The 16,675-nt window shown below is 40.9% G+C and overlaps 1 protein-coding gene across 1 annotated transcript in view; it reads right to left on the minus strand.

The window, feature by feature from the left end:
* The window catches only part of sema5a (sema domain, seven thrombospondin repeats (type 1 and type 1-like), transmembrane domain (TM) and short cytoplasmic domain, (semaphorin) 5A), a 131,984-nt gene that overhangs the window by 85,771 nt on the left and 29,538 nt on the right, over positions 1 to 16,675 (minus strand). Inside the window, exon 2 of the mRNA XM_046066236.1 lies at positions 12,696 to 12,907. Coding sequence (XP_045922192.1) covers positions 12,696 to 12,843 — 148 coding nt within the window. The 5' untranslated portion in view covers positions 12,844 to 12,907. The remainder of the gene's footprint in view (positions 1 to 12,695; positions 12,908 to 16,675) is intronic.

Consider the following 16,675-nt stretch of genomic DNA (forward strand, 5'->3'; position numbering starts at 1 on the left):
TGTGATTTATGAAGGGCTACGCAAGTTCAATTGACAGGGCTGTGGGGTTATCTTACACCAAAAAGGTTGGGAACCACTGGTCTATGGTGTCAATAGTTGTCGCCACACACCAGTAATGCCTGCAACAACCAACTGAAGAGGTCGGGCTAATTAAAAATAATGAGCTGTGCGGGGTACGTGCTATTTACAGTAAGCCAATGATCACATGAACCTTAATCTCAGTTAAACATAATGTCATTTCAGATCAGGAAAGTTTCAGTTTACTGTTGACAACAAGCAGCCTCCCGCCAAAACGTATCACACCTGAGCACATTTTGAGGGGGAACAACGTGACCAACAGTGGTGGAAAGTACATTACTCAAGTACTGAATGATGTAGATGCACATGTGCTTTACTTGAGTATTTCTATTTTATGCTGCTTACTGTAATACTTCTACCACACTACTTTTCAGTGGGATAATGTACTTGTACTCGCAACAAAAACAACCACTGTTATAGATTAAACTACCTAACAGTATAAAGAGTAGTCCACATCAACCAGCTACAACTTTAAAATGCTCCTTACACGTCAATGCATTAATTACACATATGGGCCATTTTTCAGCATCATGAGCACTTTTTTTTTAATACTTAAAGTATATTTAGCTGAGAGCACTTCTGTTCAGTTAAGTAAGATTTTGAATGCAGGACTTGTTTATTTTATTTTAATAAAGGATCTAGATACATCTTCCACCAGTGGGAACCAATCCAATCTTTAATCTAAAGTAAAAAAACATTAAACTTCCTTCTGCACAAGACATAGTTATAGATCATTATATTTCTGTGTTATAAAGGCAACAGGAGGAGCATTGTTGTATAAATATTTAAGTTTAGCATATTTTGTAATTACAATTACTTCACATAATTGCCCGGCAAGTTCTTCCCTGCTGTGACACAAATTTGGGCCCACCTACCAAGGAAATGAAGAGGAGATTATAAAAAGAACAAAAATGCTCAGAGCTGTCACCACCTGATAAGGTCACACATTCAAAAAATTATTTTGCACGGATCAAAGTACTCTTACATTAGTGCTTCTCAGCCTCTTCGTCTAAAAAATCCCCATTACAAAAGTGAGACCTGAAACCCCTATCAGCGAATGTGTACAAAATATTGAAATGTAGCTTCTTGTGACTCAGTTGGCAAGTCCTTTGATTTCTGAGAACCATCACTACTGCGGATTGACTGCTTTCATGGAAATGTACGCTGTATATGAACCGTGACGGCCGATGACTTTTTATGGAAATTGACCTTGTCTCCTTCCAGCATGGTATGCTGAATATTTAGGCACATAAAGAAAGAGAGAGATGCCAGACAGACACTGACATCTTATCCACGACATGCCCGTTCTCATGGCGCCCAGCCCATTAACCCCTGACCAAATCACAGGCCCCCGGGTGGTAGCTGAGCAATGAGGTACGCCTGTCTACCGTCTGGTTACCCGATAGGTTTAGTTGAGGGTGGTCAATCACTCATTTTGGTGACGCGCGTTCTCTATCAGTCATCACATGCTTGATCTGTAGTCATAATAACTCATATCAGTACTACTGTATGCACACTTCCAAAAATCATCACAGGATATTTGGCAAATTTCTCCAAATAGCTATAAATTTGTGTTTTCCAGTAAGGTGCCAGCAAGGCTGAATGTTCCGCAGTGGTTGCTACAGTAATTTAAAAGAATTTATCACTACATTTGTGAGCTATTTCCAGACTAAAAATTTCAAAGGGACTTTTTTAATTTACTGGGGAGCTTTCCATCAGGGCCGGAACAGAGGGAGAGGACAGTTTGAATATCCCCCTCAAAACACATTATCTGCTTCAGGCACACCTGTCAGGCGGCGCCTCAAATGAAAGCACGCTCTCCCTTCACTGCATCAAAAGCAAATGCTTCGGGTTTGTGGCAACAAACATGGGATTGCGTCCGGGTGTTTCAAAACGAAGACAAACAGAGCAAGAAAAAAACGGGGAGCTTCCAAAAAACATCTGTCTCCTTCAGCTCACGTCGTGGGACCAAACTCTGGCTCGCCCAACAAAACAATATCATCTGCTGCGAGAGCGTACGCAAAGACACTTTCCCTTGTTCTCTTTCATGTCTCCAGTGACGAGTACAAGAGAACTGCGAAAGGAAAAAGCATCCCTCGTTTGGTTGCACAGCGCTAATACATTTTCATTAGCCGCCATGAAATGAATATCTGGGAGATCACTACCAACTTCACCCCAAATAATTCATTTTCCTTAATGGCTGCTGCTCTACTCATTCTGGAGGGAGACGCAAAGTTTTGGATGTGCCAATCCTTTGGCTCCACTGGGCTTGTTTTTCACACCATCGAGAGGATCCCTGGCATACAAATGTAGCTGTGACACCCCCTCGGGGGGAAGACGCCGCTCGACGAACCCAGCTTCTCCCCATAAATCTCCCTGACTCACCGGGGGAGGCTCGCTAACGGGGTGATGGAGTGCGTGCGAATTTGTGCGCTTGTGTGTGAGACAGAAAGTGAGAAGAGAGGATATTTGGTGGAGTGTGCAAACGGGCCAAAAGGTTTTAATTGAACACAACAGCAGTCAAAGGATTTATGACCTTTTGTGACGAGGCCAAGGACAGTTCATAAGCGGCGTGGAAGGGGCCTCCCAAGGCTGTGTAGTTAAAATATACGGAGCTTCACAAAGTCAAACTCATGGGGGTTAGGCGGATCATATTTTGGCTTTACTGCAGGGGGAAAAAAACTGTGGCACACTTGGAAAGACTTTTAAAAACAACAATGCAGGATACTGTGTTAGCGCCGCCACAGGGACTAATCACACTGATTTGAACTCTGATCTAACTTGTGGTATTTATTTGTTTTCGGGTGGTTTGTAATAGCTAATTTTAGGGGCACCCAGGGAGATTTTTATGATCTCATTAAATCAACCTTATCATTAACCCAGCAGAAAAGGAAACAGTAGGACAACCCCCAGCTAATAAATATCCTAAAAAAAAACAGAATCCACCCCCCCCTCCCCATCTCACTTGCTTGCTTTGCATGTTACATGGGCTCATACCAGCTTCACTTTAAATGCATGTGATAATGTAATCACATCACGCCACGCTTGTACAGCAGCCGCCTGAATCAGGGGATTGGCTGCTGATGAGACAAAGGTGTAATCACGCACACAGACACACACGCACACAGACTCACATACACACAGATCCGGATGAAAATGCAGAGAGCAGCCAGGGCTCTGAGCCAACATGAAACCCATGAACACACACTTATACTCCCCTCCCCCCCTTTTCCTTGCCCCATCTTATCCCCTTAACCCCTGTCTCGCTCCTCCTCAAAATAGAACAACCCATCACTCACATCCCGTTTGTTATTCCCCGCTCTGACACAGAGCAGTTGACACAAAGACAAAATGACAGGATGTATAAATATTTACAGCCAGCATCAGAGGCCACGCCGGTCTTCAGTCTTCCAGCCCTCAAAGTTAGTGTTCTACAGTACTGTCAGGCCCCCAACAATGGCAACATGTGGAACCAGTTCTGAAACATGAATGGTTTTCCTGTGAGTGGGTAAATAGCGTGTGGCAGCAGGCGCTCATATAAATGAAAAGCCAATTCACTCTAAATGCAGCCCTGTGGTACTGGGAAGCAGAAATAATGGCGACAACCACCTGCCCAGTTTGAAAAAACCCAAAGCAAAAGGTCAGTTAAGACTTTTGTGTGCAGCTCTGTGCTCGAAGGTTTTCTTCCTATTATGAATATCAAGAAAAACAAGCAAATTTTGTAGCTGAAAGTCCTACAACTCAAATTACCGTGGCTGTGCTGTGGCCCCCCGGGGGCAGCGAGTGAATCATGCAAAGCAAAACCACCGTGAAACAAAATATTGAAATCTAATGTGTATTTAGGAGCAGAGTCATTTGGTTCTAGGCGTGCGGGAGAAGAGACAACCTTTTAACAAGATGACCAAATCTCTTCAGGCCACTTGACAGAAAAGAAGATGGAAATGTAAGGAAATGACATGTGGGACTTTTATTGCAGCAAGTCAATGAAAGACATAAAAAAACAAAAATATAGACAGGCCCTGCTTCATGCCACTGGAAGCCGGTCATCCATGAAAATAAAGCATGACTAGAACATAGCTGACCTTGGCCATGAATAGAGCGGAGGTAATGCTTTGGAATTGAAGCTCCAACGGCCTTGGTGGAATTACCCTCAAATTACCAATTAAAAGATCTCTGATGCTAGTTGTAGCCTGGTGCATTTACGAAATGCTATGAGGCAATTTGTTTTTTCTCTCCCTGCTTTCACTCCCCTCTCTCTCTAACGATGTGTTAGCCGTTAAGGGATGATAAAAGCTAAGCTCAGTCTGTGGCTGTAAAACAAGTCTGCCGGTTCCACTCCTCAGAGACATGGCCCTCAGCTTGGCCTGTGAAGGCATTGTTTACACCACAGTTTATAACCTTTTAAAGCCTTCAAGTCTACACCCAGGAACACTTGTTAAATACAACACTTTATTAATACAGTGTATCTCTGGGGCTTTGAGCTACAATAACAATACAAATGCTTGGTCACAAGATCTTTGCCAAAACATATCCTTTACTAAGAATATGGATAAAATCTTTCAACACCCCTCCTAAAATAATTCTATAAATTACACACATTTACATTGGACCTCTGCTGAAGCTATATTCAGACCTGTTTTCGTGAAAGCATAGCGAGTGGACCTTTTGGGTGAACCTTTCGAACGTAGCTGCTGAACTGTGTACAGTGTACTTTCTTTCTGAAACCCTACATTTCCAAAACCACCGTACAAAGCAGAAAGCGGTCTTCAGACTATAGCGTCCTTGCACTACAGTAGCAGTTCTGTCAGCCAAGTGTTGTGCCAAGTCAGAAAACCACCATCCCCAGTGGGGTCAAACCCATGTGAGGCACGCCCTTCCACAGTCAGGCCACAATCACGCAGAGAGAAAGAAATGCTGTCACTGGAACACACTCAGACAAACCTTGACCTTGGCTTCTCATGATGGGTCACAACCACACTATGGGCTCGCTTTTGTTTAACCCCTTTGTTTACCGGACCAACTGAGACTGTCAGCTGATTCAGTGAGCCGAACAAAATGTCAGAAAACTGTGAAAAATGAACATCTCAATGCCCCAGAGTCCAATGTGATTTTGTGAAATGGCTTGTTTTGTCCCACCAACAGTCCAAAATCCTAAAATACTCAATTTAAGGTAGAAAACAAAGAAAAGCCAAAACATCCTCACATTTGAGAGTATTACTTAACGCCAATTGTCGCGAATTTGCATCACACCACTTGTCTGGTTTATGCCTTTTGTCGCTAATTTGCATAAAAACTAAATTTATTTCTGTTCTCTGGGCTATAGACAAATTAATGATCTCCACTTTTTTTTTACATCAGCTTGAAAGCAAAAACACAATTAATTATTTTTTTTATATAAATGTAAACATAATTGTAAATACATTCAGGTATCAAGGGGTAAAGGAATAGTTTACTTTCTTGACAAAAATTAGATGAGAGGACTGATACCACTCTAATGCAGCTCTGCAGCAAGCAGCTGTTTAACCTAGCATAAAACTCATTAACATGTAGTAGGTTGGAAAAGCTTCATGTTTAGTTTTATGTATACACACACCCCCTGATTTTTTGTTAATAGGGAATGTGAAGGTGATGTCACACCGTGTTTCATTATGGGTCTTGCCGCCATATTTACAGGATCGCCCCCTATCCCTCTCTACCCCGCTGTATTTGAATTTGTGTGTTGAGGCTGTGTTTGGATTTTCTGTCGAGATTTTAATAAAGGTCGATATGGTTGGTCAGTGCTGCTCAAACAAGAACTGCCCTAGCAACGGCCGGCTATGGCAACCGGCAGCGCTTGTAAAAGCAGCAGCCAGTAGCTCCTTCGAATTTCGCTCCATTTTTGTTTTTTATCTGTTTTTTCCGACTTTATTGCCAAAACATGTGTTACCTCTGACATAAATACAGTCATTGGAAGATGAAGAGAGGGTTTTTTGGGTTAAAGAGCAGCAGACCACGATCCACCCGGCCCCAAACAACCGGACCAGGCGACCACGGTGGGTGCGGTGATCGCTCAGAGGAGAGGAAAGAGAGCCAGGAGAGGAACCATGCTGGCCCAGCTTGGACTTAATTCTGCTCCTATAGATCTGGTCTGAACAAAATGGGACTCATATTGACCAAGCAACCGAATTCAGAGACTGTTATGCCCACATCGTTACACAGACCTGCCCCATCAACATCCCGGATCAAGCACTCGGCAAGTGGTTCATGTTCCGAGCTGTCAGCGCAAGACTCCGGCAAGATGAGAGGAGGTTGACTCTGTGTTTTACATCGATGATGCTTGGTGCTCAAACACAGTCAAGATGAAACTTTCATACTATCATCTGGTTGCTGCTGTTTACATTCACCCCAGATGCAAATTCAAAAAATGCGCTGTGCAATGTTCAGGGTGTATCCGTGTATGTATATGTACAGTATATAAATAACTGTATTGTTATTTTATTTTTTTATGTTACCATCTTTTAATATAGGCCTACATTAATTATATGTTGTGTGTGTAGCACGAAGGAACTACAAATTTTGTTACGTTATGTGCTGTATAATAACTAATAAACAACCTTGTACCTTGAAAAGGTACCCACGTCCCATAATGCAACACTCCGTGACGAACCTTCACATTTCCTATACAGCCTTTTCATGAAGGTAATACACAAGACGCTAACTTTGGTCATCTCTCTATCACTCCACAGGTACAGTAAAACTTGTGTTTCTATGTTTAGCTTGGATAAGGATGTAATGTGAATGCAGTATAAAATGTTCTGTAGTGTTGAAAGATAATTTCGAGATGTGTGTAAAGTGTAGTAAGCTTCATTTTGTAGCTTATCATTGATCATCAAGTGTTCCAATAAGCGTTTTTTTTTATGGACTTCAGTCTCACATGGTAGTTTTGTAAGCGTGAGTATTAGCAGTCTGTAATATAAGCAAATGTGTTACTAAGGTGACCAGATTTCTGAAATGAAAACCGGGGACATTTTTGGTTTGGTGGTCAGTATGTCATCAAAAAATATAATGTTATTATATATGAAATAAAAAAGGGGGACAACTTTGGTTTTATAATCTGTCAAAAATAACTCTTCTGAATGTAATCAAGTCATTTTGAAGAAGAAACTACTTTTCAGTCAATAAGTGGAGGCTGCAGTCACCTTCTGGCAAGTAGAATACTGCATTGTATGTGTTGTTTGGGCCATTTAAAGGTATTTTAAGAGGTAAAAGGTACTAGGTGAGTTATAATCTGTCAAATATAACCCTATTAAATATAATTAAGTCATCTCAGGTCAGAAATAACCTTTCAGTCAATAAGTAGAGGCTGCAATCACTTCCTAGCAAGTAGAATACTGCATTTTATGTGTTTGGGCCATTTAGAGGCATTTTAAGAGGTAAAAAAGCACTAGTTCAGTTAGAATCTGTCAAATATAACTTCTGAATTAAATAAATTATAATTAATTATTGGCTACATTCTGTTTTCCAAATATAATCAAGGATAAGGATTCTGTTAAAAGAAGTTTTAAGACATACCTTTGCTTTTACCACGGACATAAAGGGATGTTTATTTGCATGTTATGTCTGTTTGACCCAGATAAAAGCAGCTGTAGACGTAAAGAGACTGGGCGCGCACTCTCGTGGACGACAATCAGTTTTTGTCAGACTGTCACTTTTCGGCATGTCTACCCTGCTGTCCAGTCTTTCTGGCCACGTAAAATCTGATTTCAGGTCAGCTAACACCTCATACAGTCTATGATTAACACAAAGTTAAAAATGGGGACATTTTCGGGGACAGGTCCCTGGAAAACAGGGACATCTAGTCACCCTATTCTAGATGTTGTTAAGAGTTTTAGCCAGCCAGTAGAGGGTAAACCACTGGCTGGTGTGTCACTTCCCTCACGTAGAAAGCACAAGGCAAGAACGTACCACGTTAGCTGGGCAGTTAGTCATCATCATTGCACTCAATTGGCGCAGAGGGAAGAGTGCCACCTCAGCTAACAATGAAGTTGAAGACGGAGTGAGAGAGAAAGAAACTTGGGTTGCAGAGGAAGAGTTCTCGTGTCTGTGCTATATACTGAATATGAGTCTTTGAATGCATGTGGATCTTTGATCACATGCGGTGACCTTGGTCTTTTAGTGAATTTCGCAGTAGACAGAAAGATCAGGGGAAAGATACCTTATTCAAACTAGTTCACATTGCTGGTCACACACTGGCCCAATCCCAATGTCCACATTCACAGACTTTGAGGTGCGTTCCTGGTAAGTCCGTGAGGGCTAAGGGCTGTCCCACTATCAAATCGTCAAGTGCACGAGGGCTCTCTCGTCGACATTTTGAGCCCTTTTCGTAAGTCCACATTTTGCAAACTTTGCCTAAGGGAATTGCAGAGAGTTCATAGCGTTGTGACGTGAAACACAGGGGTTACCAGGGGACACTCCGAAGCGAGAAAAATATCATGGCAAATTTGCCTTCTAAAGAAGAATGGTAAACAAACAGGCATGGACAACAACGTCCATGTGAAAAATGTTAGAATTTTTCTAAACATAGATTTAAGATGGTACATACAACACATGAAGTCAGCGGAATGCAATCACCTTATTACACACTTGACGTCAAATCAGTCAGCGCTTAGGGTTTAGGGGGTAATTGGGAGTGGGCCTCTAACATGTCGTGGTACCGCCATATTGTTATGCGCTGCGGTTAAGTGCAAGTGTGTGAGAGAGTGTGACGTACAAGATATGTGTAGAAAGATTGTGTATGTGTATTTCATGCTAGTTTTACAATTAATGTTATCAGGAATGTAATAATGTAATGTGTTAATATGTGAGTGACTGTATTAGAGTAAAGTGAATGCGTTTTGAGTTATATTATTTTGTCAATTATTAGTATTTGAATTAAGTCAATTTTGTTGTCATGTGTACTTCTTTCCTTAAGGTAGAATGTTTTATATATTGTAAATGGTCAGTTTGGTTACATCATTTGTTGTTTATTTTGTGAAATGTTTAGTATTAGTTTATAATGCACTTTAAGCAGGAAGCTAAATATAATGTGACTGGGACTGTATGTGATTGTAGTCAGAAATAAACAAGCTCTGGCTTGAGCAAGCTTTGGTCATCACTCCACAGTGGCTACACAGTGCTTCCTAGCCTGTGTAACCTTTGCTGCCGGTCAAGATTCCCCCTAGGTCTGGCGCCGGTAACAAATGCATTACATCTCATGCCAGCTCAGCTGTTTCCCCCTTCTTCCGGTCTTTATGCTAAGCTTAGCAAAGCTAACCAGCTGCTGGCTGTAGCTTAATGTTTAGTGTACAGACATGAGAGTGGTGTAAATCTTCTCATTAACTCTCAGCAAGAAAGCAAACAAGTGTCTTCACCACAATGTCAAAGTATTTCTTTAGAACTAGCTGTAACACTGAAGCCAAATCTTTAAATGTATGTCTGTGAATATTCAAAAGGATAACGTTTGCCCGAGTAGTGTTCTGCTGTTGTGATCCACAGAGGTGCATTTAATGTGTTTATAGTCCTCCCAGCTCGACTGAAGAGGAGCCATGGCAGCCTCACACTGTATATTCTCAACAACCAGGGATTACACTACATTACATGGAGCACAATGACTCACAAAAGAGAATGATAATAGGTTTAACAAGAAGTTTCTCTTCCCTCACACACTGTGTGTACGTATACGCGTGTATTTATATATGTGTCGGCATTTTCTGTAATGACTCTGAATTTTTGCATTTATTGCAAAAAGCACGGGCTATAATTTGGCGGTCTCTGAAAAAGCTTTGTAAACTTTACAACTCGGAACAATGAGATGTGTTTGAACTGCACAAAGACTATCGTCAGGCCAAGAAAGCAAAGATATTAAAAACTGTGCAAAAATATAACTTTGAACGCAAAGATTAATGCACATCATCATGAGACCGAGGGAATTAGCAGCTGCTCTGCAAAGGTGCTGATTACACAAGGTGAGAATAAACAAGATTGGGATGTAAGCAAACAGAGCTTAGTGATAAAACTTGTGTTAAATGGAAACTTCTTTTGTTTTCTTTCCCCCCGACAGCAAAATAAACCAACAATCCTATAGACATGCACTGTGAGCTTAGAAACTCTGGGTAAACTTTTAGCGGTCAACAACCTTAACAAGCCCATGAAATGTACGTTTGTACGTATGTATACTCTGTACATGTTTCTACATCAGTGTACCTTCATTTTATGAACAATAATTCCATGTTTAACAGTATGAATGCAGATGTGTGGCAGTGACTTGACTGCCTCTGGTTTCCTATTTAACCAAAAAAGAATTTCAACTAGGAGACATTTTGATTCTCTCGGGAAACGGAAGCACAGGAGTTTTCTCCGCTATTAGACTACATAGATTAAAGAGGAAAGAAACAAAAAATGAAGGAACTGCTCATCATTGTGTTCAATGACATCCTGATTCTTGATGATTTAACTTTAACAGGCTACTGGAACGATGTGTTGAAAGACATTGTTCAGGAAATAAACTTCTTTGTTGTGCACTGGTATAAGAGCAAGGATACAAAATAACTGCCAAATTAGTATGTAAATTACCGGGTTCAACGCTAGACACGCCCCCAAGTTTCAGGGTAATTTCAGAGGCACACATTTCGAAAACAAAACTCAAACTGTGTGTGGCCAGATACAATGGTAAGGTCTAGTTTGAAGTTTCTTTTGTAATTTGTGTGAAATTACATTTTAGCTTTTACCATACAATCTTCTATTATATAATATAATATTTCTCCAATGAGTCTCTTATCAAACTCCCTCCAGTAGGAAACCTGTGTATCATTACCGCTGATCATTCAGACCAAAGACACTGAACCACAGACACGAAGCCTCTGAGTTCTCCTCTCTTTCTTTCCACTTCTCCTGTACAGTAGCTTTGTGTTGGTGAACCATGTCTGATTGCTAACGGTAATGTCGACCCTTTTTATTAATGCTCCTATATCTCAAGCATAGCATTAAACCACTGGAGCTTAATGGGCCATTTTGGCACATTAGAGAACACAAACGCATTGACCACGGCTGACCCACTGGCTGGTGTGTCACTTCCCTCACGTAGAAAGCACAAGGCAAGAACGTACCACGTTAGCTGGGCAGTTAGTCATCATCATTGCACTCAATTGGCGCAGAGGGAAGAGTGCCACCTCAGCTAACAATGAAGTTGAAGACGGAGTGAGAGAGAAAGAAACTTGGGTTGCAGAGGAAGAGTTCTCGTGTCTGTGCTATATACTGAATATGAGTCTTTGAATGCATGTGGATCTTTGATCACATGCGGTGACCTTGGTCTTTTAGTGAATTTCGCAGTAGACAGAATCCTGTGCGATCATCTGACTGGGACTCTGCTGGACTAAAAACAGCTCAATGACATTTTGCTGCTTCGCAGTGGGTAGACAGAACTGTATTGATCGCTATTGATACTTTCCTTTGACTAAGTTTTACAGCATTTCATTACAGTTTAGTTGTTCAATAGCAATGTAAGATAAAGGATACAGACAATGAAATCTGATGTGGAATATACTGTATCTAAAAACTGCAGAGCCACATAGTAATTAAAGGCCTACGAGGAGGCTGTGTCTGCTTTGTGTCTCGAGGGAAGAAACAAAAGAGGAAAAAAGGGAAAGGAAGGGAACAAAGGAACGGAAGAAAAAGTTTTTCTAACCTAAAATCTTCATGGAAAGGATTTTGAAAATAAATAACTAACTAAAAAAGTCCACAATTAACCATTCGTTAAGCTCCCTTTCTCATAGTTACAGGACATTTGGACACTCTATAAAAGTGACAATGGGTCCTTAATTTCAGTCGGATGTACACAAAAGCAGTTTTTTTCTAGTCCATTTTGCTGTCACTAGCACAATTTATCAGCTGTAGTTAGCTAGCTAATCAAGCTAATGTTTAATTGTCTGAAAACACGACATTAGCTCGACGACTCGTTTCAATTAAGACTCTTGTAAAAGGGGTCTTAAATATGCATCTGATGACTACTGATACATCTACATGATATTGTGCTACAAGACGGAGGCTAAGGCTTCATGTTCCAGGTTCCAGGCAATAGTGGTAAGAATAGGTTTCTACTCCAGGTAGTAAGCTAGTTAGCTGGACATGCTAATGATAGCATCCTGGATTAGAACATACATCACTAAACTGCTTTTGTGTGACACCACCCTTTCAAACTCTTCAAATGCTCAGCATCCCTCTGCATTTGAACAACATTTTAACATCTGGAGAAATCCATAACTTGACTGCAGTGTCTAGTTACAGTTGTTAAGCTTTGTGTTTATGTAAAATGTCCTGGTCCAGAAACTAGCCAAATGGTCTACAAATCTAACCTGGCGAAGACTATAGAAAAGGAAGTAGATGTCGATGGAGGAAAAAATATGTTTAAAGTAAGAGTGAAGGAATGGAGGATGTAGGTGGATGTAGAGAGACATCGCTAGGATCTAAAAAAAAAGTACAAACAGTAAGCAGAAGATTTCACATAATTATGGGGGGAAATAAAAGAAAGAAAACATAATTAGTCAAATCGATGATGTCGCCTTGGTGTGTGCATGTCCCTGTGTGTTTGTTTGAACACTTACCTGAGTGTGGGATGAGTGGGTGCTCTGTCTTGTGACAGGGCGATTCTGGCAGCAGCACCGGCCCTCTCCTACCTGCCACGCCTCCAGGCAGCAAGACCAGCATGCACTGCAGCAGCAGCAGTGCATGCTGGGTAACAGGGCGTCCCATGGGCGCCTGAGCTTGGCTCACTTCTCCTCAGGCCTCAGGGGCCAAGAGCATTGGAAAGACACACCTGAAAGGATAGAAAGGGAAAGAGACAGATTTGGGTTTAAACAAAGACTTATTTCACATTAGTTTTAATCCAAGCGCTGAAAAGCTTGATACAGTGTAGCACCTCTCTACAATTACCAAGGATTCACTCTGGGAGATGAAAAGCAGCAAAACTAAATCCTTTACAAAAAGGAGAGGGAGCAAGGGAGAGAGGTGCAAAGACGAGAGAGGGTGTGACAGATTGCGGGGGGAAAAAAGGTGTGGGGAGTTCTTGCTGAGCAATAGCAGACTGTGTGCTCCTCATCGACACCGAGAGACCTCACACCTCTCACCTCTGACACCCAGTGCATGAACAAGACATGGTTCTGCATTACCTCACACAACTAAAGTGTGTGTGTGTATGTCCTCTAATATCTGAAATTATGTACCCTTTGTGAATGTCTGTTTCCACTGCACAAGAACTTAGCTGTATGTCATGATGAAGGGCAGCAACAGTTGAATGTTTATGTGCATGCATGTGTTATTCATTATTAAGAGTCTATTTGTTTGTGCGTGCATATGTGATTGATATATGTATGGAGTTGCGCTGCACAGCGCTCCTCGTGGGTCAATTAAATCCTACAGCTGCTGTAAATCTGATGTGTTTTTATTCACAACCAAACCCCCAAATTGCTGGATGTGATTATTCTACAATGCTCACGGCAGATTCATCCTTCCCAGAAAAGTCGTTCGCCGCAAGAAAAACAAAGCACTTTTCACAACTCAATTGGTTCTGATTTCTTTTCTTTGTGGGGGTGAATTGATGAGCAGTCTACACCATCTACATCATTACTTTTTAATCATTTATGTGATGCTGTTAGCAAGAGTGATTCATGCTGTGCGTAACAGAAGAATGAGCCTCCCTGTCTGTATACCAGATTTGAAGCAGCGTGTGTGGTGGAGGGAGTAAAGATACTGAGGATCTTAGCTGTAAAGTGCTAGTACGGGCATTCATTTGGTCTGCAAAAAAGACAAACTGAAGTGAGCTAAGAAAAAAATTAGTGGGAAACATTTGCTCTCCTCCAAGAAAAACCTTGTTTCCGCTTTGAGTATGAATCCCCCTTAGTGCTGGAAAGCTTGGTGTGGCACTGGGATAGAACATAAGGCACCTCTATATTCATGCTTTCAAATGAAACCCCTAATGCTTAGAGTGTGGTGATTTTATTTCATTTTCTCCTTCAGTGGAAAGTTTACTCTGCCTTTAGTGTGCATGAATAAGCTCCATGACCTTGGGGCCTATATGGAATTTATTCAAAGTCCAATGTATAAATGCACAGGGAGTGGGGATGTGTGGTTTGCCTTCACCCACAGAGTAATCTAAAACACCTGTCAGCCACAGCAAGGAAAGCCAGTGACAGCTAGTGCCTCTGTTCCTTTTCTCTTTCGTCTTGACGGTTCACACGTCGTTCTGTACTCTTTTGCTGTTTCGCTTTAGTCAACCTGTCATTTTACATGTCACTTTTCTTTGTCTGCTAGTTTCCTTGACAGTCTTTAATGTTTTTCCCCTCACTATAAAGTAATTTTACCTGTTGCAGCTGAGAGTGAGCAAGTCATTTTCCCCAGGTAGTCTCTAGCCAGGACATTCTTCTTGTCATTGTTCAGACACACCTTTATGTCCGCATTCATTTAGGGAAAATATTTCACAAAATGCTGTGTGCAGAGGTGAATGTCACGCAGGAAATGAGTACCGTAAAGCATCAATTAATAGCCGAGTCCCAAATAGCCACCTACCCCGTTTACTGGCCTGGTGTGCGAACACATTTTCACAAATAAACGCAGGTCTCCATTAAACGCCTGGTCTGGTTCTTTGGATGTATAAAACATCTTAAACTCTGCGGGGTTGCCTGCTTTGGCTGCTTCTAAGCTGCTTAGATCATCAATACAAATAGCCTATTAATGTTTAAACATATGATCAATAGCTTATGTCAGTACGGACCTACTACACATCCTTAGATTAGATTCTCCAATCGTTCTCCAATAGCTTTTCATAAAAATTAATCCAAGTTGTGAATACTGTCATGTGAAGTCCATCACTCTCTATCTGCTAACTTCTGCCACACTTTTCTCATCCTGTACCATATTATTGTTTTCGTTACGTTGCTGCCTACAAAATAAAAGCGCATAAGTCGTCTGTCGGAGCTAAATCAAATGAATGACGTGTACCCTAAAACTTTTAATAATAGCCCGGGCTTTTATTTGCTACAATCACTGAATTGACCCTGCCTTTATTTGGGACAGGCATCCATATGGGACGAGCCTTTAATTCTTTTTGCGCAAAACTGAAACTACTATGAAATGGTTTATTTATTTCAAACAGAATAAGACTTTGGGTCTTGTTGTTTCTGTTAAATGAACTTAAGAGTGGTATTGTGGAGAATCTAACCGATCTAACGTGTAGCATATTGACTGACATATTACTGACATATTGATCATACGTTAAAACATTAATGTTTGTATTAACTAAATCTAAGCAGCTTAGAAGCAGCTAAAGCGGGCAACCCTGCAGGGTTTAAGAGGTTTTATACATCCAAAGAACTTCTATAAAAACCAGGCCAGGCGTTTAATTAAGGCAGGCATTTATTTGTCAAAATGTGTTCCTACACCAGGCCAGTAAAGGAGGTAGGCGGCTATTTGGGACTTGGCTATTAATTGAAGTTTTACGGTATTTGATATTGTTTGTTCATTTTAAACATTAACATTCTGTTTGAAATAAATAAACTGTCTCATAGTAGCTTATTTCAGTTTTCTGCAAGAGGAATTAAAGGCTTGTCCCAAATATAGGCAGGGTCAATTCAGTGAATTTAGCAAATAAAAGCCTGGGCTATTAATCAAAGTTTTACAGTATTATTGATGTTCTTATTGTTGTGTGCACACATATGCAGAGAGCTGGCTGACAGGAGCAGGAGCTGAGGCCAGTGAGCTGTGCACCCTTTGTTCACCTTGCTACTTCTGAAACAGCCCTGCACACAGCCTCCCGTCAGCTTGTACATGCCTGCACACACACGCAACACGTGCATGTTCAGAAAACAAATGTCCACCGTCTCATGCACAATTTGTAATGTTATTTGAAGAACAACCTGTTATGTAAAAATGTGTTATCACCAACGCATTCTCCTTGTTTTACAGAAATTTGTTGTAATTTAATTTAATATTAAAGGTGCCCTGTGGAGTTTTCTAGTACAAAAACATGTTTACATTCCCTGTTTCAAACCAAAGCACATTGTGTGTATCTGTGAGGTTAAACAAATGTTTTGGTGTAATAAAATATATTACACCAACACATTTATACAATATACTTCCTTCCTCATAAAACACTTGCAAAGTAAATTTTTACGACAACGTATGCTCGCTTGTCGTCTTCTTCTTCCTTGGCTTTGTTGGCACATTACGACACATCTTTGTATATTACCGCCACCAACTGTCCATGATTGGAATAGCGGGAAAATAGTCACAGGAAACTGTGTCGCATTCTCGGGTGAGAAACCTGTCATTGCATGGTGAAACAATTAAAACAAAAATTTAAGACACTGTAAATTTTTATAAGCCATGGTTTAACAAAATGCATATATGCCACTTTAAAGACCCAGAGATAATGATTTATGCCCACACATGCATTTGCATCATGCCTTTCAAGTAACAGAGCACAGACAGACAGCCATGACTTGATTTAAAACCAGACCATTTGAACAGTTGTTTCATGCCCCTGAAGGGATCTCTGGTGAATCCTGTTTTCTCTTTAACTCACCACAAG

The sequence above is a fragment of the Micropterus dolomieu genome, linkage group LG01 (assembly GCF_021292245.1).
Source record: "Micropterus dolomieu isolate WLL.071019.BEF.003 ecotype Adirondacks linkage group LG01, ASM2129224v1, whole genome shotgun sequence".
Lineage (NCBI taxonomy): Eukaryota > Metazoa > Chordata > Actinopteri > Centrarchiformes > Centrarchidae > Micropterus > Micropterus dolomieu.